This window comes from Typha angustifolia, chromosome 4 (genome assembly GCF_048772165.1).
Source record: "Typha angustifolia cultivar Huaian chromosome 4, ASM4877216v1, whole genome shotgun sequence".
In the NCBI taxonomy this organism is placed as follows: Eukaryota; Viridiplantae; Streptophyta; class Magnoliopsida; order Poales; family Typhaceae; genus Typha; species Typha angustifolia.
This window is the reverse complement of record NC_133242.1, coordinates 1,737,472-1,760,440: the sequence shown is the minus strand read 5'-3', so window position 1 is coordinate 1,760,440 and position 22,969 is coordinate 1,737,472. Positions and strand designations below refer to the sequence as shown.

The 22,969-nt window shown below is 38.5% G+C and overlaps 3 protein-coding genes across 4 annotated transcripts; 2 read left to right on the top strand and 1 right to left on the bottom strand.

The window, feature by feature from the left end:
* Positions 1-1,120: 1,120 nt before the first annotated feature.
* LOC140758685 (uncharacterized) lies at positions 1,121-5,141 on the top strand. 2 transcript variants are annotated; one of them, XM_073094931.1, is made up of 2 exons: positions 1,121-2,031; positions 5,123-5,141. In XM_073094931.1, the coding sequence occupies exons 1-2, from the start codon at positions 1,541-1,543 to the stop codon at positions 5,124-5,126; spliced, it is 495 nt and encodes a 164-aa protein (XP_072951032.1). In that variant the 5' UTR covers positions 1,121-1,540; the 3' UTR covers positions 5,127-5,141. The 2 variants fall into 2 exon arrangements, with proteins under 2 accessions (XP_072951032.1, XP_072951031.1); XM_073094930.1 differs by lacking the exon at positions 5,123-5,141 and adding an exon at positions 3,140-3,603.
* On the top strand, positions 5,126-5,560 carry LOC140759071 (late embryogenesis abundant protein D-34-like). The gene has a single exon (XM_073095537.1). The coding sequence runs from the start codon at positions 5,126-5,128 to the stop codon at positions 5,558-5,560; it is 435 nt and encodes a 144-aa protein (XP_072951638.1).
* Positions 5,561-6,016: 456 nt separating this feature from the next.
* Positions 6,017-22,439, bottom strand: LOC140758686 (5'-3' exoribonuclease 4-like). Its single transcript, XM_073094932.1, is given in 25 exon segments — positions 6,017-6,865; positions 7,031-7,206; positions 7,698-7,827; positions 10,118-10,802; positions 11,162-11,244; positions 12,580-12,655; positions 12,762-12,927; positions 12,930-13,104; positions 13,213-13,287; positions 13,381-13,421; positions 13,541-13,617; positions 13,708-13,836; positions 14,890-14,960; positions 15,545-15,637; positions 16,173-16,247; positions 18,535-18,621; positions 18,847-18,924; positions 19,097-19,261; positions 19,413-19,565; positions 19,701-19,763; positions 19,838-19,957; positions 20,108-20,299; positions 20,386-20,462; positions 20,559-20,661; positions 22,096-22,439. Coding segments are annotated over 25 exon segments (3,861 nt in total). The 5' UTR covers positions 22,303-22,439; the 3' UTR covers positions 6,017-6,301.
* Positions 22,440-22,969: the final 530 nt, after the last annotated feature.

Here is a 22,969-nt window from a genome sequence, read left to right as displayed (position 1 = left end):
GACTGCATTCGATGTTTCTATTTGGTTTTCTCAACTCAATGCAGAGATCTGAAGAACTATTCAAGGAAGGCTTACTGAAGATGCCAATGACTTTACTTTATATGCATAATTTCTCCGTTTTTTTAGTTCTCAAACTTCCAGAAAAATACCTTTCTTGAGGTCTTCTTCAACATCTCCTGACACTCGTCTTCTCTTGCTAACAACCATTCCTTGTTCTTTTTATAAAGCTTGGAATGTGAAAGTCAAAAGCAACCTGAATCAGATTCTAAAGGGTTATGAGACAACAAATCCAAACTAAAGATCTTTCAAGAGCTAAACAATAGAGACACAAGAGAAACTAAATTGGCAGGCAACAAATCTTCAGAATCTCATAAAGATGGAAATCTTGATACTTTGGATGTAAGTCTCTTCTTCACTTGACCCTTTTGAGTCATTTTCAGGCATTAGTTTAGCCTGACAAAATTATAATGATCAATTCGGAGCAGAATAAAGGGCCTTTATTTCTCAGCCCACTTCAGCCAATGGGGGCTTAAAGTGAATGTTCCTACTTAGAAACGCCATGTTACACCGCTAATATATTATATTGATTTTCAAACCATAAGAGCATTAAAGAACTGAAAAGAAAAATCTAACACTTTTAAGTTAAATATATTTTACCATCGTATACTATATTTATAACTAAAATGATACTGTTAATTTTTATATTAAATTTAACTGAGCACCGGCATCATTATTTTACGGAGGATATTTTAATCATTTTAGTGACAATTAGTTAAGTTTTTTTAAAATAAAAATAAATAAAAATTTAATGGACTTCACTTTAATTATAAGCAGTCCCTGATGTGAGATATTTTAAAATATAAGAAGTAAAATATTTTATACCCAAGCACCGTGGCAGCATGCTCTGGCCACGTGAAACAGGCAATATCGGCGTGACCAGAACCTGCTCGTCTGATTAAAATCTGAGGGTCTAGATTTGCCCTAAAGCAGTCATCGGATACCAGTGCAGTATCACGGTCAGCAAGCCGCACGAACCGTCTAATAATATCTGATGGCGTTTATGATAATTTCAGTCCAATTAGAGTTTAATTAGGACGAATTTATATACAATAATACGTCACACCTTTTCTGTATAACTATTTGCGCCTCTCGATGTTATCCGCTTTAACGAATTCCGCATCTTCTCTCTCGTCTTAGTTTTATTCCCAAGTAGCCCTCTCTTCGACCAGTATTTCCTCTGATCAAACTATCCAATTCCATTCCCATTTATCTCCTCTCGAGTTGGATTTGGGGAACTAGGGTTAAGGGTTTGGAATCCGCGTTTCTTGTATCCCTCTCGTCGATTCCGTTGTTAGACGATTTTGGGGGATCGAATCTGTTTCCTCCCGCTCAAATCGAGCTATTTTTGCGTCGAAAAGGATAGCTTTTTATTGCTTTTTTTTTTTCTTTGGCTTCTCTTGAGCTAGGGTTGGATTCCCCATCGATTTGGGTTTCTAGGGTTAGGGTTTCGGTAGTTCTCGAGGCGAGAAGGAAGCCAACCATGAGGGTGCACCCGGCGCCGAAGAAGCGCAACGGCGCCATCCGCTACGCCGCAGGTGTCGGCACCGGCGGCCGGCAGAAGAAGCTCCGGCGCCTCCCGCACATCTTTAGCAAGGTGCTCGAGCTCCCCTTCGGCGCCGACGCCGACGTCACCGTCGAGGAGGACTCTGACGGCTTCCGGTTCGTCGCGGCCACGAATGACCTCTGGGGCGACGTCCGGGCCAAGGCCATCGCGATACACCCCGGCGTGATGAAGGTCGTGATTAGGGACGGCACAGACGCCGCCGAAGACGATGAGATCGATGACGGGGCGCTCGAGCTCAATAGGTGGAGGTTTCGGCTGCCTCCGTGCACCCGGCCGGCTCTCGCCACTGCTGCTTACGTCGAGGGGGAGCTCGTTGTGGTCATTCCGAAGGCGATGGGGGCCGAGGAGGACGAGGGGGAGAGTGGAGGAGAGGTTGATGGCGAAATCGGCCGGCTAGTGATTGTAAGGTAATTGTTTCTTTTTACTCCATGCTCTTTCTTGTTTTGGATAATAAATGAACGATCTTTCATGTAATTAATGTGAGATTGACAATGCTTTTTTTCTTAGCAAGTTCGAATCTTTGGTTGTTATGAAGTCATCCATCTTCATCTCTTTGATTTCTTCTGTAGGACAGTAGGGCATGGTGAATTGTTTGATACCCAATTAGGATTGGATTGGAATGATCACTATTTGCTTCGAAATATGCTGTTTCTACTTGACTTTTTGCATTAAATCTTTCAACTTTTGTTCCTAGCTGGTGGAGGTAGACCCCCTTCGGCAACATGATTAGCATATAATAGTGGTGGTCTATTCAGCTTCTGCAGAAGCTTCTCAATATTTTCTAGGGCTAAATTTGTCCTCTGTTAGTAAAACAGACCTTATATAGATAGAATGAGAGAGTAAAACATAAAAGGCCTGTTTGGTTTGAGTTTCAAGGAGGGTCCTTGAACCGGTTCCGGGGCCCCTAATCTGGTTAAATAATTAAACATCTTTTTATCCTTTTTCTACTTAACTAAGTTTATGCTAAAAAAAAAATCAAGACTAAGGAATGAGACTAATTAATCAAATTCAGGCTTACCTCAAATCAAACAAGCCCTTTACTGAGATCAAATAGATTAATAGTGATTGAAACCAAGGAATTGGGCTTAGAGATATTAAGCACCTTTAAATTAAATTCTCAACATTAAGAAATTGTTCAGCATTAAGTTCTCCTTTATACATTTTGTTTACTCATCTATTATAAGTACTCTCCAGTTTATCTTTCCATTTTAGAGTATATACATCAGTCTCCTTTTACTAATGCCACTTGCTATATGTTACATTCTTCATAGCCTACACTAAGTATCCTATTTCGCAATCTTTCGTTTCCTGATGGGTATTAAAAATGGCTATTTTTTTTTCCTCGAAAGTACCATATCTTCATCTCTAATTAATCTCTCTTTATTTCTTTCTATTACTCATACTATCAATAGTCATTTGTAAGAATTATGCATCCTCATACATTCCTCTGAATTTCTCTATCTATCTAGTTCCTGGACTCCCAGACTCTGACATGCTGATTTATCTTTCATATAGTACATTACGTGAATTTGCCACTTGAGCTGCTTCTCAGAGAAGTTATCTTCTCCATCTGTCATCTCTTATGGCTATCTCTAAGAAGACTCTACAGATGGGTATAGGATTAGTATTTAGTTGCAGCCTCTCTTTTGGTAGCCACTGCTGTATATGTCAATAAGGCATAATTGCTATTAGCCTCCCATTTCATACGGTGGAAGTTCCATTCCTCACACAATAATGACCAGGAGACTCTGATGAAGGAGAGTTGACCATCTCTAATTATCCCACAACCTTCATTCATTCAAGCAGGTCAGGCCTGATGTGGCTCGTTGGGTGTATCATATATTAACAAACTATCTTCAAATCCAATGAGCTATCTATCTGCTACTGGATTAAACGTTGGTTCTTATCTGTTCCATCTAACATTATTGTGTATGATTGAAGTGGATGTTTGTGCACCGCCTAATTATGAGTGTGGGTTCGAGTGCGTCATTGAATGAATGGATCACAGTTATCTGATAGCATCAATCACATCCCAAAAAAATAATAATGAAAGGTTATAGATAAACGATCGGAGCTGTTAAATGGAAGCAATCATTGATATTAGTGGGAACTTGAGAATCTATTGGCAATCTTTGTTTAAAAGATGGTACTGTTCATCTTCCGTGACTAAAATTTTCTTCTAGTAGTACTCCAGCTTATCTATTTGCAGGACGTGTGGACATATGCTTCTCGTTATCCACGTTTGGTTATCACGGAAGCACTACGAAACTATCAATCAGTGGGGTTAGTACCTAGTACCTAACCTGGCGGTGGTCTAATTTTCTAGTAAATCACCTTGGGCTAAGTTGGGATGCGATGTGACACAAAGTTAGCTTCATTTATTTTAGAGTTTTTGATTAATCCTAGCCCTTAAATACGAAATTAAGTATGTTTAGAATATACTCACAGTTAACAATTTATATAGAAATTATTTTAATTCTCTTAAAAAAAATCACTTCCTACAAATCAGAAAATGACTCATATTAGGACGTGATTTGACACAAAGGTTGCATGATTTATTGTACTAAAGCTTATGACGGCATAAGAATCCAAAGTTTACATTGCGTGCGAGCGGTGATAGCAGAAGAATCGTTCGTAAAGTGATGCAGTCATGGGGTAGAAAGATGAGATGACTAATTTGTAATAATTAGACTGGTTTTTATTCATAGAATGGAAAAGGAATGGAGGCAAATGTTGAGAAAAGACCTGCAGTTCAATTTCGACGGTTCTTGTGGTGCCCCCCCAATGCCCAGTGGGGAACAAGAGACAATGGTGTGAAATGAAATTGACGACCTCTCTGTCGAATGAAGAGCTTCTTCTTCTTCTTCTTCTTTTCTAAAAAAAGAAATGAAATCTTAAATGGGTTAACTAACCTGATTAAATTCTAACCTTCGGGGTGGATTTTATCAATTTATGCACGAATAAACTCCACTTATCCAGAATCAAACTGGGCCAAAAAAAACTTCACAGTATCTGATGCAGTTTTAACACCTGTTGCTATCTCACCACCTATTCGATAGTAAACTGCCACGTCTACGTCTACATGCAAATATATATATATATATATATATATTGTGAGTGTCGGTAACCTGGTCATAATTTTTTAATATCTTATTAAATTTTATTAGTAATAAAATTGTATTTTGGTTAGCAAATCTTAGATAGATATTTAGTTTTGTACATTTAATAGCAATGAGAACCTTTTTTAACCGTGAAGATATTTATCTTCTCATTTACAAAACTGTTGCTTTTTTGTAAGCCTCTTATCCCTTTGAAAATAAGAAGGGTGTATGATATAATTTTTTATTTATTAATAATTAGTTTAGGGAGTATGATATAAAAATTATAGATAATAGAAGGGGTTGGATAAAAATAGTAGAAAGATCACTTAAAATAAAGGGTGTTGTTTGAAAATCTCCATTTTTAAATAACTCTGTCCCTCTACCATCTTGATCAAAGGTAATGGCCCAGTTCGAGATCCCGGAGCGGACGATGGCGGAGTCCTCCCGCGTGACGATCGGAGAGGCTTTAGAAGTGGCGGCCATGACAGCCGGCGATAAGCCGGTGGACATCGCCGACGCGGCGGCTGTGCAAACGGCGGAGATGCGAGCCACGGGTCTCTCCGGCGTGGTTCCCGGCGGCGTCGGCTCGGCTGCGCAGAAGGCGGTGGCGACGAATGCAAGGGCGGAGAAGGAGGAAGAGAAGACGAGGCTGGCGGAGGTGGTTGGGAACGCGGCAGCGGTGCTGCCAGCGAATAAGGCGGTGACGTGGGAGGACGCGCAGAGAGTGAGGGAGGCGGAGGAGGGGAATTTGGCGAAGGGGGAGGAGAGGGAGGAGGATGGACTCGCCGCGGCCTTGACGGAGGCGGCGAGGATTAACGAGGAGAGAGGTCCGTAGAGGTTGCAGTAAAGAAGAGAGTTTTATGTCATCTTTATGCTTAAAATATGATACAAATATAATCTAGTTGGAATTGTTGTAGAAATTAGGGAACAAATATTACTTGGGAGGACATTTTAAGGTAGGAATTAATTAGTTATCAAATAACATATATATATATATATATATATATATTGATGGATAGAAGAAACTCTAGTATGATATAAGAAGTGCCAGATCGAATAATAGACAGCATAAACCTCTCTCATTATAGACAGGTTAAATAAATTGCTAATTTAACATCTCATAATAGAGAGAACCAAAGTATAACAGTGAGAAGTCATGTGCAATGTTCCCTGAAAGCAAAGCATAAAGAAGGGAGAGGTCATAAATAACAATACAAAGAACACCAGTCATTGATCAGTTGAATGTAAACCTAGCAAAATGCTTTCCCTCAATTCAGAGCACATAATCAACTACAGAAACTGAACTTTGATTATATATATGTACTCAGCTTGAAATTAATATAAATACTTCAATATGTCTCAGTATTTGAATCAAAGGATTAAAACTTAGCAGACTGCCTTCATAAATATTTACATGCATTATTAATTGAAGGCGAGACACAACTGATCTAAGCAAGAACTAGGCCAAGCTGGTAAGCACACACACAATTCTACCCTAGTAGTCAGTCACAACAAAATGCCCATTGAGCAAGTGACTCGAGATCATTAGTGATTGTCATTCAGATCTTGACTGACACTACCGATAATATGCGTGCTGAAACACTGGTGCCACTGGATTACTATAACCTCCCAAGCCAGTGGCATATGTTCCATAAGGAGTATAATTCATTGGAGGAGATGGATATGACATACCAAGGCCAGCATTGGCTACTTCCTCAGTTGTGTATGCATATGGCTCTCTGAACCCCGGAGGGCTTCGGCTGCCATAGACTCCATGTGCAGATGGAATATCATAAGGATAAGGAGGAGCTGCTGCTGAGTATGTGGTATGGGCAGATGGAGACCGCACGTACGTGGGAGCATTTGGAAAAGATGAGACATAGGCATTGTTTGTTAGGCGGCCAGCCTTAGCAGGAGGCATTGGTCCACCATTGTTTGTCCTTGTGCGCTTGTTTGCAGGACCAGCAGCAGCACCACCACCACCACCACTTACTTGCTTTTTCTTCTCCACCTTAGGCTTCTCCAGAATTTCAAGCCGCTTTTGAAGGCTTTCAGTGGGAAACTCAGCTTCAAGCTTGCGGTCTTCAATACATTTTATAACGGCCCGAATGGCCGCGTGCTCTTTTTTGTTGGCATTATTCTGCAGTGAACAAAGAAAGGAAAAGAAAAATTGAAGTTAGGACAATTCAGACATCAAATATAAAGAAAATGACTACTAAATAACATGAGAAAAAGGAACTACGACAAGGGATTAAATGAGAACAGTTCATCTGGTCATTGCAAACTTAATAGTTAACTAACATACCACAGCTTGGCCAGTGTTATTACGATCATCTGAGGTAGAAGTTGGGACCTTTTTTGAGCCTTTCAGAAATGATTTCAGAAGAGGAACAGGGGGAAACTTGTTCTGAAGTCCAGCCTCATAGGCAAAATTCACTGCGTCAAGCTGTTGTCCCTTACCAATAAGTTCTTCAACTATACCTGTAAATTAAATTGAAACTGTGGAGAAAAATCAACAAAGAAAAAAGAAAGAAAGAAAGAACATAGATCCAGAGGCTGCAGGGTCATTTCAGAAAAGAGCATACAGAAAGTCACTTAGTTCGATATTTTAAGACTGGACAAAATCGAATACCCACACATACATGACCAAAATAAAGAATCAGGTGATCACAATTTGAGAAATTTCAGTTCCCATACTTATTGACATATTCTAATATGGTATTTGTTTCCTGAAGGGTAGTTTGTACTCAGAATCATTAACAATGAATAGAATACAACATGTATTGTAGAATTCCTATGGCAGATCTATCAATGAAAAGCTAAAGAAGGTACTTGAAGCAAATGTTGGAGGTCCAATCCCCCCAAAGATGATCACGTATCTCTTTCTTCTATTCATTTTGCTTATTTTCTGATAAGCTAAGACGACCACAGGATCCTATCATATACAAATAGGAGAAGAAAGAAAACCATACCTTCCATTTCATCCTCAAGTCCTAGAGCAATAGCGAGCTTCGGCATTTGCCGCCGCCATGAAAAGCTCACAACAATCCTCCGGTACAGATCCCTGTCCTCCTTGCTTGCGATCCCAAATGTCACAACATACTGCAGGAAAGAATGAGCATCAGGGGGCTTCGCGCTCTCGAGACCACCACGCTTCTCCATCACCTCCTTCCACTCCGCCGCCATCTCCTTCGCCCGCTCCTTCACGCTCTGCGTCACCAAGAGCCTCGCTGACCCGAGCTCAGGATCTGCCAAGACCGGCACCAACGATTCAAGTATCACTATGCAAGCCCATCCGAGATCATTCGGCGACTTCACCACCCTCTTATCAACGGGGAAAACCCTAGAGATCGCATCCAGTACAAATATAGCCGGATCAATGCAATCCGCGAGGGCCGAAGGTACTTCCGAGCGAAGCAACTCGACCTCCTTTCTTTTCGCCACCACGAAATCGAAGAACCCGTCTGAATCCATCTTAGTGCACAAAGATCGCAGCTTTGGAACGAGATCCTCCTTCCCATCGTTAGGATCGGCGAGGAATTGGACCACCGCGCCGCGGCGCTCGTCGAGCTTGGCGAGGGCGAGGTCGACGGCGGCGTCGATGGAGAGCTCGCGGCGGTCGAGAGAGTCGAGTTTACGCTTGGTTTTGAGGTCCAGGATTTCGCGCTTGGAGCGGAGGGACTCGGACTTGGCCTCGAGGCCGCGCTCGAGGGAGGAAAAGTGGTCGGAGAGCTCCTTCCATAGGACGGTGCAGCTCGCGATGAGCTCTCGCTGCTTCTCGAGCTCCGCGAAGCTCTCCCGCACCATCGAGGTCGTGACGCCGGCCGAAGCCGAGCCCATCGCTCGATCTCCTCGTCGATCCAGAGAGGAGAAGAGAGGGAGGAGGAAGAAGAGAACCCAACCCGAATCCTAATCCTAGAAGGGAAAAGGAGGGGGAAGGGGAGACGGAGGCAAGGAAGGGGAAAGCCCCAAAAGGTGAAGGGGAAGGCAAAAGGAATAGAGAGGGGAGAACGCGAACAGTGGAGGAGCAAATGGCGGGAAGACGCGTGGAATTTGCGCACTGTAAAGTGGGAAAAGGCTGTAGGCTAAGTGTGACGGGTAATAGAATAAGGAGAGAGAGAGAGAGAGAGAGAGAGAGAGAGAGAGAGAGAGAGAGAGAGAGAGAGAGAGAGAGAGAGAGAGAATAGTACTTGGAATGTGGTGACCCCCCGGTGAGAAGTAGTTCGCTACTGTTGTCTCTTATCTCTTTTTCTTTTATCGATCCGGACTTCGTCGGACCCTTCTCGATATATAAAATATATACGCACATTACACTTTGATAGAAAATTAATCAAGTATTAGCCTCAATATTCATAGGAGAAATCGAACATAACGTCCATCACTTGGTAAGATTTAGCCACTGAGGTATAATGGTGAGTTATTCCTCTAAATTAACAACCCAAGTTACTATGTAAGATATAATTTGTCTATGAATCTAATTCTTTCATTCGCAGTTGCTTGGGGATGAACGATATGGGCACTAAAAATATTGGTTTCGTGATCAGAAGCGTTCAAACAACTGACATCTTAATATAAAAGACAAGTTCTCTAATACTTAGATGGTTAATGAACACAACAGTTTATATTTAACTTAGAAGTTAGAACGAGATAACTAGAGTCAAACTTGAGTCTGGTGAGACAGCTCTGTTTGGCTTAATCTGAAATAAGGAAGAAGAAGAAAGAGATTATGTTTCATTTAGTTAGGAAAAAGGAAAGCTCAAATGAAAATGCAAAGTAACGGCTGTTACATCTTAGTAATATTATCAACCAATCTCTTATCGTCGATTCATCAACCGAGCTTTTTATAGATACGAAGGACGAATAAAAAAGAATTGCTCGTCACTGCAGCGTTGGCAAACCTCCAATAAAATCAATTGAAAACGTAACCAGAAGACCAACAAAAAAAATCCCAACTAAAAAACATCTCAAGGCAGTCGAGTATTCACTTGGGGCTGCAGGACAGAAGGAGAATCCTGCCAGCTAAGATACGCTGAGCAAGTAATGGCCAACACAAAAAGATGCCAAGATTCCTTCACAGATCTTAGTCAACCACCAAACTCTCTCGTATAAGTTTATCAAGATGTCTCTAGACTAGGTTTCATCAGCACACTAAACGAATTATCTCCTGAAGTCATTCAAATAATTAGGCTTACTGAAGAAGTACGAGCAAAATAAAAATAAGAAGAGGCATTCCACCATAAATATTTTCTGATATTCATTGCTGTATATATTGTTGAACAAGACAGCATCCTTTATATCATGGAAGAAAAAGTTTAGAATCGACTAAAGAAGTTTAAGCAGGATTACTTGAATCTGATAAGTCATTGGAAGTTTGTGATTTAATTCGGTATACCCTGCTAACCTGCTGCCTCTTATCATACAAACCTCTAGAGTTATCTTGCCTGTCAAACCCACCCATGTTAAACCTCGCAGGTTCCCTGTCAGTAAGGTTCATAGGCTCTTGTTGGTTAAACCCACCAACATAACCTCCACTCATTGGCTTGTCAATCCAGCTCATAGGTGGAAAAGGTGGTGGAATCCCAGCATTCTCAATTGGTTGCTTTGGTGGAAACCCAGCGCTCTGGTTAGATCGCTGTGGTGGAAACCCGGTATTCTGGATGAACTGCTGATTTGGCCGGTATCCAGCATTTGGCATTCCTTGATATTGTTGGGAACTTGGCCCCTCTTCAATTGTCAATTTCGACATTCCTGCTTTAATGTTAATATCTCTGTCTTGGTAGTTTGACCGTTCCAGTATCCTGATATTCGGTCTGTTGACTTGAACGTCAGGAAAGAAGTGAGTTGAACGAGGATGTGGGGAACTTCCAGTACTATGTGTAGAATTAGCTTCAACAAAACCTCTTCCATATCCCCATGGTCCACCCCTTTCTCTGCTGCTGGCAGAATGTGGGACATTCCTGAATGGCATATCAAGCAATACTGCAGTGTTGGTGGACTTGATTTGGAGAGAGTTTTTCACAAGCCGATGTGCTGCTTCTCCTAGAAGGTAACCTGAGAGAGCTCCAGAAACCTGTGGTCTGTAGTTGAAGTACAGTAAATTGCAAAATAATAATAATAAATTGTCAGATAGGAAGATTCCAAACAAGCTCTATTGATTCTGCAATTATTTATTTTGCTAGAGGTTACTGGAGTGTGCAAAATCATATGTTCTTGTTAGGGATCAATGGCTTTTATCTTTTATATTTCAACACTCCTCACTTCTGGGATTGAGATATCTTAAAGTGGCTAGACAGCTCACACTCATCCACATACAAATACTACAGGAGAATAATTAAATAGCTGAGCTACATAGATAATGCATAAACACCTTTGGTAGAATTACCAAAAGAAGTTTGGCCAAAAGCATGCAACCGAAAGAACAAAGATCACGCTATACCTCTCTCTCATTTTCTGGCGACGGCTGCTATTGTCTTCATGCCACAAAACTGGGAAGGGCTTAAAATCTTGAGGCTTCAAAACCTGAAAACAGAATACACTAGATTGACTTGATAGATAATTGCATTACTTTCAAAAGAGAAGAACAAAAGAAATTGTTCTGAGATTTGACTGTAAAATGCACAAAAAGGCCATATTATCTGTTAACCAATGGTAGGCTCTTTTTTGTTGAGTACACTATCTTTTACTGGTCAACAGGAATGAAAACGAGCTAAATGGAAATACTATTGACGTGCTCAAGAATTTGATGAGGTGACTCTAGATTGTGTTAGATGACAATAATAGTGGCACTCGACATTCTTCCAATGTTCAAAAATAATAAAGTAGAACAGTTTACATGCCAACACATATGACTTAATGTTTTGGGAGTAATAATATGATAATACTACAATGAGAAAAAGCTTTACTTGTATCTAACGACGAATAGATAAGACATAAAATTACAGGAGTAATTAAATTACTTAATTCCTCAACCATATTTTAATGCAAGAAAATTAAAGATCATCTTGAACCTACAAAATAAGTATATTAAAGTTCAATTTGCTAGACTAGAGGCTCACATATTCAACCTTAACTACTGACTCCAAGATCTTAAATCGCCCTTACAAGGAAATGCTAGCAGTATCTCTCAGAACCATCATGCAACCTTCATAATCACCGCCATCATGCTGCCGACATCCTGTCTGTCTTCCTCTACATAAGCCCTTGATGGCATGGGCCACTGGGTCAAGTCCCAATAGGGGGTGGTATATGGGCCAGCTGCTACAGGTGGTTGAGCAAAGAAGCCAAGTCCTAGCTCCAAGAAAATAGCTAAACTTGAGCATCCTAGCTTGATGTGCTTAAAGGCAAGTCAACTAGTTATCTTAAATGTACAACGAGCTTGAGTATGGTGAGCTCATTCATGTTCCACTAGTGTAAAGTGCCTCAATATTTGTCGCAACAGATTGTTTGCATGTTGCCAGTGAATTAAGAAGGCTTGTCAGATGCCCATTCCAAGTAGACAAGTAGTGCCTAAATTATGCATGACAGTATAGCATACATTCACAGGTTGGCAGCATAGTGCAGGAGTTAAATAGATCAATAAACTTAATGCACAGAAATATCAGGAAACAATCCTCTTTGGAAGATAATTAGCAAGATACTCATCACAAAAAAGGTTTGAATCAAATCTAGGCATTATGCCAATTAGCCAGAAGAAATACCTCATAGACAAAAAAGAAAAACACTCAGGAGGCATTATTTTCAGTTATGGACAAATTGAATGCATGTGCACTATTATATATACTCAAAAAGGTGATCATATGCGCTTAAGATTTTTACTAGTATGAAGCACAGTTAAGTTATGAAGGTTGAAAGTACCTTTCCAGGAATGATGACCCCTTCAGGAGGCTCTGGAATGTGTTTGTGGGATGGAGGATTAAGATAAGTGGCATTCCTGAGGAATAGAATCAAAATTAAAATATAGCAACTAAAGCATTCGTAACATACAAATGCACACTGAAAAGAGTAAAAGAAGCAAAAGAAACAGGTAAAAAACTTACAAAACTCGGTTATTCACAACACCATTCAATCCTTTAACTGGAGAATTTACTGTTATGCTGTACCGGTTACTCTCACACAAACAAAGGAATCCATTCATTCCACCACTGAAAATTAAAAGAAATAATAATTTTGATAGTTTATAGAGAAAGTACACAAGAAACAGAAAACACTAATCGTTCATACTAACCTTGCACGTGTATCAATTGGAATAAAATACGATGGCTCATTAATTGGTAACTGAGAGCACAGTTGATAAAGTAAGCCCACTTGAGCAGCCAAAGGATGAATTTCATGCATATAAACTGTCTCATACTTTATTTTGTTTCGAGACTTCTCTTCTTCCTGTAGCAGCTCCCAATGTATAAGCATTCAAAACCACAATCAATTGTCTATACCATTAAAGTGTATGAAATGGAGGGTCACTAGAAAAGTACAGTAAATTCTCTGTACCGTTAATGTGTCTTCAAGTTTCCTTGTTTGCGCAATCAGTTGTCTTTCATCAATGAAGGGTAGTTTTGCAATGCCCTAAGGTCCAGAACATTAGCATGCATAAATTCTCCACCATTAAATAAATCAATGCAATAGAAGTAAATTAGTTGAGCCACATGCATGACTCACCTGCCATGCAAAACGTTTTCCATTCATGTCTATCTCGAAATCTGAATACAAAACAAGAAGTCTTTTAGGGCCACAAATAGATGACATATGATATGCTTCTAAAATATGAAATACTAAGTGAACTCTCATCAGAAAATTATTCCAATTTATCAATTATTACCTTTAGGGTAGAAGGAGCTTAATGGCGAATTTGGATCAGACATTAATGCCCTGTAATGCTTCGGAAGTGCATCAGAGCTATGGAGGGAATAGTAGATGATTAGATTATAAACACATTTAGTAACTTTCCTGCTAACACTTTGGACAATGTTACATAAAATAGCCAACCTGGCAGTTGGTAGTGTTCCCATTAGTTGATCAAATGGCTTGAATGGTTGACCTAAGAAAAATGTGATTTCCAATTCCGCCAAGCCTTTCAGATCAGAGGCAAAAGGAGCATAATGATATGGGTAGAACCTGAGGAGAATAAGCACAAATTCATAGCAGGTCAAGCTAAAATTCTAATTGATGAAAATCTAAAAAGAGGTGGTCATTTAGTGTGACACTAAGGCTTCTCCCTTCACCCAAAAGGTCACTGGCCCACGTCTTGGAAAGCCTCCTTAGATATGAGAGTGAGAATGCGTACATCTTTCCTCTTCAGACATTGTTTAGGCAAGGAGCCTGGTGCACTAAAACACCCTTTTCACATAATACTATAAAGCTTTTAATTTGTACTTCCTGAACTATGAGCTCAAGGTCTTAGAAGGTGGTCAAAACAGCTGAGGAGGCATTGGTCAAAACAGCTTTTAATTTGTACTTCCTGAACTATGAGCTCAAGGGCAGACATTAAGGCCTAATGCCCCATCTGTATGTTAGATGGACTTTTAACGCGGTTTGAGCCTAAGCACCTACCTTCTCAGACAATCAAGTGCTAGGCGCCAGGCAATCAGGTAGTTTTGAGCCCGTTAGCGGAACTAGTATAGATATTTTGTACAAAGGACTATTCTTGGGTAACCAAATCTACCAACCATTCAAGTTATAATGGTTCTTAAATTCCTACTAAGTGAGTGTTATTGCCCTAGTAAAGAATCACAACTAAGTAAGAACAGCAGCGAAAGGTTACTGCTACTACTCCTTTTGAAAACAACAGCCCTCGCCTGCACAAGCAACAAGTTCTCATGTGGGTCTCTCTATGGGAAATCAAGAAGATATATATGAATATTTTGAGATTTTGCAATTTTTGTGCGATAGAACCACTTAATTCTAGGTGTCCGCATTGCACCTAAATACTAGGTGACCCCTGGCCACCACTCAATCGTTCACTACCTAAAATTATATTAAAAACATTGTGTGAGCATTCAAGTATAAATATTCTCTAGGAAAACAAGATGATTATCATATATAAATATTAAATTTTGTCACTATATCATAAAATGACAATATCTGCCTGCAAATGATGAAACAAGTGATGATTTGTCCTGAACCTAATAGCTAAGCTTGAACTAGATATTTAGAAATGAAAGTACATACCATTGCCATGAGCAAACACCTTGATAATAATAGCTCATGACCCAGCAGAGGCCTTCCACATATTTCTGGACCTGAAAAGTAGACAAAAATTAAAACAATATACAAAGCTCCATGTTTACTCAAAATTCCATTTATTTCAAGATGAAAATAGTCAAAATACTTCTTAAAGGAAATACCTTTACTGTATTAAATTTTTCCTAAGAAGGTATAGTGTACTTAATCATTTCAAAAGCTCATCTTTTTATGCAAAAGAAAGTAAACTACTGCATAGGCCAGCAATAAAGAACTCAAAATGATCCTTGTATATCTTTCCGGTAACTGCCGCTTCAAGGGACAGTAGCAGTCCAGCACATGGACTTCCCAATATTCTAATTTCATAATTTGACCAGCCAAAAGCAGGATCATGTGTATGAGTCCAAACTAGCATTAACATGTCTGGCTCAACCTATTTCCTGCTCATATAGCTAGTCAAGATGTTCAAGTTCATGACAGAAGCAGGGAAAAAATAGTATAGAACTTTTGAGGTGTGAAGTGGAAATAGCTCTATGTTATAAGCACAATAATACAAGAGAAGATGACTAATTATTAGTTACAAGAAAAGGTAATATTATCATGGAAAAACACATTTCCTTGGCTAAAAAGAACTGTAACTCACAACATCTCTCCGAACTTCATCAAGCGGCTTTGACTCTTCTTTAAACTTTTCAGCATAATATCTTCCCTTATATCCTGGTTCTCCTAATTTTACCTGACAAGCAGCCAGCATAATCAAAATCCATATTGAATTGACATGATTCCACTAGTACACTTTATGTATTGACATGAACATGTATGTACAAAGATTGCAGAAGGTTTCAACTCCATAATGAGCTGACAAATTCTTGGATATAATTCAGAAGCAATTGTAATACAAATAGCCAAGGAATTAAGTTTTCAGGTCACTGAAAAAGGTTTTTACTTTTTACTGCCCTTGTAAATCATTTTCTCCTTTCTATTAATTTTGAGATATACTTCTGTATATCACATATTGCTGAGTGTTCCTCCCAAGTCCTCTCCTAGCTTGTATGTTAGAAAAGGGATTGATTAGAGCTGGGACAATGTTTTCATATAATTTCCCAACTGGGATAACTATAAAGAAAATGTAGATAAAGAATGCTAGGCAACATATATGCTGTACATGAAAGAACAAGCTGGTATGACTCAATTTTCACCAAGGACCACCTTCTCCGTATTGATTGCAGCTATAATGCACATACACTTCACTATAAAAAGAAAGAGCAAACCTTGTCTATATGCTGCTGATCATCAGAAGTTTCTTTCTGCATTTTAAGCTTCATCTCTTCATTATTGTCTATTGCCTGCGATGCATTATTAATGAACATTAACTACTCAAAGGTGCAAAGAGAAAATTTTCTGGAAAGTGATATAATCAATTGAACAAAAGTCGTAGTTAGCTTATCAGCATTTAGCTGAATTAATCAAATTATAAATAATGCATAAACACTTGGAGTAAGTTCAAAATGTTCAATATATACCTGTGCCAATAACCATACATTTTATTATGTAAATGCAGGAAGAAACTCAAATAATAAATGATAGGTAACCACTAACCACATCTGCAAAACAAGTCTGTCAGCAATTTTGTCCTGAATGAAGCCACAATTATGGCATTCATAATGAATGGTTTCATCTCTCTTCAATATCACTATATAGCTTAGTACAACACAAACAGCACGATCAACACTTATGCCCCTGGTTTACGTATGAAACATGCTGCCTACTTTCAGACTAAGCAGAGCAAAGACCATCTATTTCCATCTTCCCTTTGGTTTATTTTTTATTTTTTATTTTTTGAAAAATCCATCTTCACTTTTCTTTATGCGTCTGTCTGCCAAAGGTGGGGGTTGCATCTTAATTGCAGTGAAAACATCCCAATAAGGATCTATATTTTCCTTTTATGAGAGAAAAATATCTTCTTTCCTCAGAACATCACTAAACGGGAACAGATGTGTATCTAAACTTCATCATCCTCATTTATAATTCCGTACTATTGAATTTGGACAAACATATAAATCAGTTATTTGTTGTAATGTTGTTCACAAAAAGGTAAGAGAAATTGAAATCAAGCAAGATGCTAACAAATAGATATCTTGGTTTCAAAAATTCCATGGCTGTGAAGATAAATCAATTCAAAGTGCAAATAATCAGTATATCCAACTTATTTGCGATAAGCCCACAAACTAAAGCTTTTAATCACTATACTTTCCTCTCGTGGTGAAGATTGAAAAGGCTACAAGGACCTACAATAATTTAGACATCAGGTTATCATCTCATTTCAAAAAATCTATAGAGAAGGATTTGGATCTTTTAACAATTATGTTCCCCTATTTCAATCTAGCAAAAAGGATTTCTTGGCATACAAGGCTCCAGCTACCGCAGAGTCTAGGGAAGCTTGCATTAGAACTGTCACTGAAGAGGTAGTCTCAGTGAATTAAAGCAACCACCAGAGGGGACGACCCTGCAAATTAATGAAACATTCTTTCTAGAATGAGAATGGTTGGCTCCAGACAAGCAACCTTAGGTTAGGCCTGACATTAAAGAGTAGTACAGGCTCTCCTGTCGATTTACAACCAGAAATGAATTATAGAACATTGAACATGTGCTTGGTTATCTGAAGAAAGAACTAGGTTGCAGTGTTGGTGACACTGAACTAGGGGATCATATGGGCAAACGGCAAGTTTGATTTCTGTGTTGTACCATATTTGGGTCAGCATAGTAAGAAAAAGGGAATCGGGAAGGACAAAATATAAAGACCAAAAGAGCATTGATATGAGGTGATCAGCAGTACATGAGAGGAGGAAGTACAGACGAGGAGGGAACAGAGGAAGTAGAGTAGAGGAATCTGGTAGGAAGAGGACTACCAACTTCATTAATGGATAACATTGGAAGATCATAATACATTTAACTGTTGTTAATCATCCTGTATAACTAAATAAGAATCACAGGTCAAGCCTTCACTTTTAACTGATAAACTGACAGCCTCCATAGGAAAGCTCATCATAAGCTCAGTCGTCTAGCACTTCCCACCAGCCACCACTCAATCAGGAATTGGTCGAGCATAAATGCTAAAGAAGAGAAAAATGTTCAAAAGGGAAAATGGCAGAACTGAAATGAGAAGAAAAATAAAAGGAGAATGAATGGGAAAAAATGTGCAACCATATTTTTGAGGGGGCTTTAACTGGGAAAGAAAAACTCCAATTATTTCATATGCAATATAATTTCAAAGTTTGATGATGCATAAAATCATGTCATCATTCCCCAAAGATGTTAAAATTACCTCACAATTTTCTCTATGTTTCTCTTGGCAAAACTTTGCCTCTTGAATGCCTATAAGCAGATATAATTTCAATTATTGAATTACTATCCAATGGTGTGTCATTGTCACAATCTGACATTCTAAATATTTGCAACAAGGCTAAACAGCAAACAGAAGCTAGAAGAATATCCAATTACAGAATGAAAGATACCAATTTAATTTTAAAAAACTATGACATCCACATAATCACATCCATCACAGGACTGTAAAGCAAGTATTAACCAATTAAGGAGAAGAAAACAGCCAACAGCACAGAAATAGCTAATTACCTGCTGAATACGAGCACGCTTCTGGAAAATTTGTTCTTCATACACAGCAACTGACTGGATTAAATGCTCTACCCTATCTAATGAAACCTAAAAAGATGAAACTTCATACAATTAGAGTATAATTAAGGATGGGTTCCTTTATGTTATTTAGGGCAGCATGTTAACAACTATATACAGAAAGAACAAAGATATAACAGGAACACTAGTAGGTTCACTGATCAAATGGTTTGACAGAAAAGATGCATCAGTGCTGCAATAATAATGTCTCCTATCTTTTGACAAAATACATTGTATGAAATGGAGAAATATTACCTCACCCGCATCAGTGATGTAACCACCCATTGACACAAACTCCCTTCTATAAACGGACATCAGTAGATTTATTGCACCCTACAACACAAAAAGTTTCTAAGTACATATAATCTTAATAATGTTTCATGCTGATGATAGATTGATGCTTGCATGTCAGACTTCCAAAAATAAGACAATTAAGAAGAAATGCATGCTGCAACAAAGAAAAAGACTTGTCTAACAAAGCAATTAAAACTTAGCAACTAGCAACCTCACGAATTTCCAAAGTTGGCATGTGAGGAAGAAAGTCATTTCCAACAAAGAAGCATAAAAATACAAAATCATCCAAAAGACGCTCGATGTTTATCTTGAATGGAGGATTGTCAATTTGCAAATCATTCTCCAAGTACTCTCGCAATACCCATATGTTAATAAACTGCCAACCAGAAAACAAAATATTAATACACGGGACAATTATAATACATACAAGAAACTATGGAACAAAATTGCAGACTTCTTCACTATTGAAACATTTTTAAAAAAAAAAACAGGAAAATATAAAGTAATTTTATCTGTTTGTCCAACACCTGATATTTCTTTTTGTAAATCGGAGTGTCATCCACAGCCTTCTCACCCACATCAGAGGATTGTTTCCCAGATTTATCTCTACAGTCAGCAGCAAAATGGCCGATTTGACCACACAAAAAGCATTTGTCTTGATGCCCTGGCATGGAGATAACCTGTAAAGTCAGTTGCAAGTTTGTAGTCAAAGTTCTACTTAAAAATACTGTATTACTGCATGTCAGATGTCCATATAGATGCATGTATGTGCATAGATGTGTACAATTGAGGAAATTAGGAGAAGGTTTTCAAACCTCTCTTAAAATGGAGAAGTGGATCTCATGGGTAGCCAAAGAAAGCATTATCAGATCAGCATCCTGCACATCAATGCCTTCTATGTGTAAAATACATTACTTGGAAACATATAATGGAAATTAACAATAAGACTCACCAAGCCGTACAGACAATGGCGTGTATTTGGGTCAAAACCAGGAAGATTGCGTTGCAGGCGGATGTATGACATGATTTTATGTTCACCCTCTCCAGGAACATTCGCATCAGATAGTATTACCTTCAAATAATCACCCAATGCAGAGCTCCGTGAATATATTTACAAAGAGAAGTATCCTGAAAACCAAAGTGATTGACGAAATAAAACCAGCAATGATCCCATCGCTGTAAACTGAGAGAATTATAAGTCGGGCATCATCTAGATCAACACCTTAACAGAATGCCATCCAGGAGTCTTATTCAATCTCAAGTGTATGTAATATTGAAGTGCTACTGAGAGTGTGGACATGAATCGGGTCCCCGGAGTTATGACATTTGAATCGGTTGTCTCAGGCTTCTCCATAGTAGACAAAATCCTTCCCTCGGCTTCGAATTCCTTTCTCAATCTGTCCTTTTCAGCTTCCTGAGGAACCACATTAACTGAGGAAGTGAGGATCCAAATATTAAAGAGAGTTAGATGACTCTCATATAAATACAACCATATATTACCGCCTCTGCTGCATCTTTAGCAGCTCTAAAACGTCGAGAACGCTGTTGATTCATCTTAGCCCTAGGAGCAACACCATCTGCGAAATTCAAAATAGTGATGTGAAATGACCAGGTCAAACTAAGAAAGAAAATTTTAACTGGAACAACAGGCCTTTAGAAGACAAGCAACTCACCAATTGCCATGTATAACAGTTTTCTTGGGCGAACCAGTCCAAAGAGATGATCAATGTAGTTAAAAATTGACTTGAAAACATCATCATAAGTGGCAGGAGAAGGCTGCATAAGGAAAATATTCATTTCTCAATGTGCATCCATGTAAAGTAATACATGCTGCTGTAGAAGGACTCTTTACAATGGAAGTTCAACGTTTAGTATTCGATAACTGATATCTTTTGAATTAACTCTGTCATTGCAGAAGAACTCCATATAGAAAGTTCTAACGCCCTATGCAAAAAACAATCCAAGGCTATATGTCTTTTCTACATCTTGTCCACTAGCTAAATTTGCAAAAAGGGTTATATATGTCACAAGTTAATGATTAAGGTGTAAGTGAAGAATGACAATGTGTTATCAACTATTTTTCTCATCTTATATTATTGCATGTTAATATTCTACTATTCTAGACAATCAGTTCCACAGATATTGGTCCTAGGTGCACCTATGTGGCAGCATATTCAAAACAAAGACTTAGTCCACATAAATATGTAGTTCAGTCACATAGAAAGAGTATAACCAGCTGTTAGGACAAAAAAAGCTCTCAGCGTAGGTTACATGAGATCTGGCAAAAAGTAGTTTAGCAATTTAGATGGTGAAAAGAGAGGACAATACATATTCAATACAAAGAGATTTGTTCTTGGAATTATTTTGAGAAAAAAAGGGTGGGACGCAAAAGAGAGGATCATCACATGTTCAAAAGATTGAGTTTCTTCTGACTTGGAAGATTCCAAATATTTGTAATCAAACGGTAATAAGTTTTGTCTTTCTATCAAAATCAATAGAATCAAAAATCACAATTAATGCCAAAAAGCTCAACGTTTAGTTTTTACCCTAATAATTACTACTTACTACCTTACTGCTATTCTTTTTTCTAACTTCTTGAATATGCAAGCTATAAGTGCATTCTCCAAACTGCACTTTGCATGCTTGTCTACCTGCATACATAAATTGCCTTCTAGAAAGCGTTAATATACAAAAACACATATCTGGACAGCATATGGGTAATCTAGGGTTCGCTTGGGATGTCGAGTGAAGCATTAGTTTTGAGAATTTGAAATCTTATAGGATAACCAATGGAAACTGTACGTAATACAACTCTCAGGCAAATAATTAACATATTCTTTCAACTTTGACTAAGTGGCATTTTGTACGAAAGAACTCAATCGTACACGTAATTTGTAACATTTGACAATTCGTGCCACAAGAACAAGAGGAGACAATGAGTTTAAAAGACTAGAGAACTAAACACAAAATTAGATAAAGATAACCAAATCTTAAATAAATGAACCAAAGAAAAAAAAGGAAATTAACCTAAAAGTCACAACTAAAACAAACACAGTATTCAACATACCAATTCCTTCTATTAGATCGACCTCTCAGTCTCATACATCCCACTACTACAAGTACTACCGATACTTTATAACAAGAAAATGAACAAAACTGACGGCAGGAAAAAGAAAACAAAAAAGGATCGCGATTCGGCAAGGAGCTCACCCTTCCTTCAGGATGGAAGCAGGGATGGATGATTCCATTCATGTCGAGGTATAGATTGTCGAACTCGAAGCCGTTAGGATTCGGCCGGCGGAGATCAACGGGGACGACGACGCCGGTCTCGATCTCGATGGGCTCCTCCTCTATCACGTCCGAGATCGACAGAGGATATCGATCCGCGAGCCAGCGGTAGAAAGCTGGAACTCCCATGGCTCCTCCTCTCTCTCTCTCTCTCTCTCTCTCTCTCTCTCTCTCTCTCTCTCTCTCTCGGTTGTTGATCTAGAAAGAGGGAGAGTGAGCGGAAAAAGTTACAACAAAGGGAAGAAACGAGTCACGACTCGGAAGTGAGCTCGTTTACCACGCCAACCACTCGGCGGTGCGTGTGTGGGAGCTTCTGGTGTACTTAATTAGTACACCCAGTTCAGCATTAAAACAAATTAGGATTTTTACATAATTACTAAAAAATATCTTGAAAATATTATAATTATCACTGAAATCATTATACTCTTTTTTAAATACCATCCAGTTGATTATATCTAACTAATCATAATTAAAGCAAAATTTAGGTTAAAAAAAGACTATTTTATAATTGCATCTATTCAATATTTTACCCAATATTGTTATACAATGAAAAATATATCTTTTTATGTCAAACAAAAATTATTTATAAATATTTTATATTTTAAATTTAAAAAGAGATGGATTTGATAAATATCATCATATTTTAAAGAGTATAATAATAATTATGATATTTTGAAAGTTTTAGATGGTAATGACACATAAACACGCAACAAATTAATGATTTGAAGGCTCGATTTTTAAATATATAAAAGCGGAATGTTTTCGCAATAAGTCCAAAATTTAAGGAGTGATTTGG

Coding starts and splice junctions, on each gene's coding strand:
- LOC140758685 (XM_073094930.1), top strand. CDS start 1,541: ATGAGGGTGCACCCGGCGCCGAAGAAGCGCAACGGCGCCATCCGCTAC. Junction 2,032..3,139: donor GGCCGGCTAGTGATTGTAAG/GTAATTGTTTCT, acceptor TCTTTCATATAG/TACATTACGTGAATTTGCCA.
- LOC140759071 (XM_073095537.1), top strand. CDS start 5,126: ATGGCCCAGTTCGAGATCCCGGAGCGGACGATGGCGGAGTCCTCCCGC.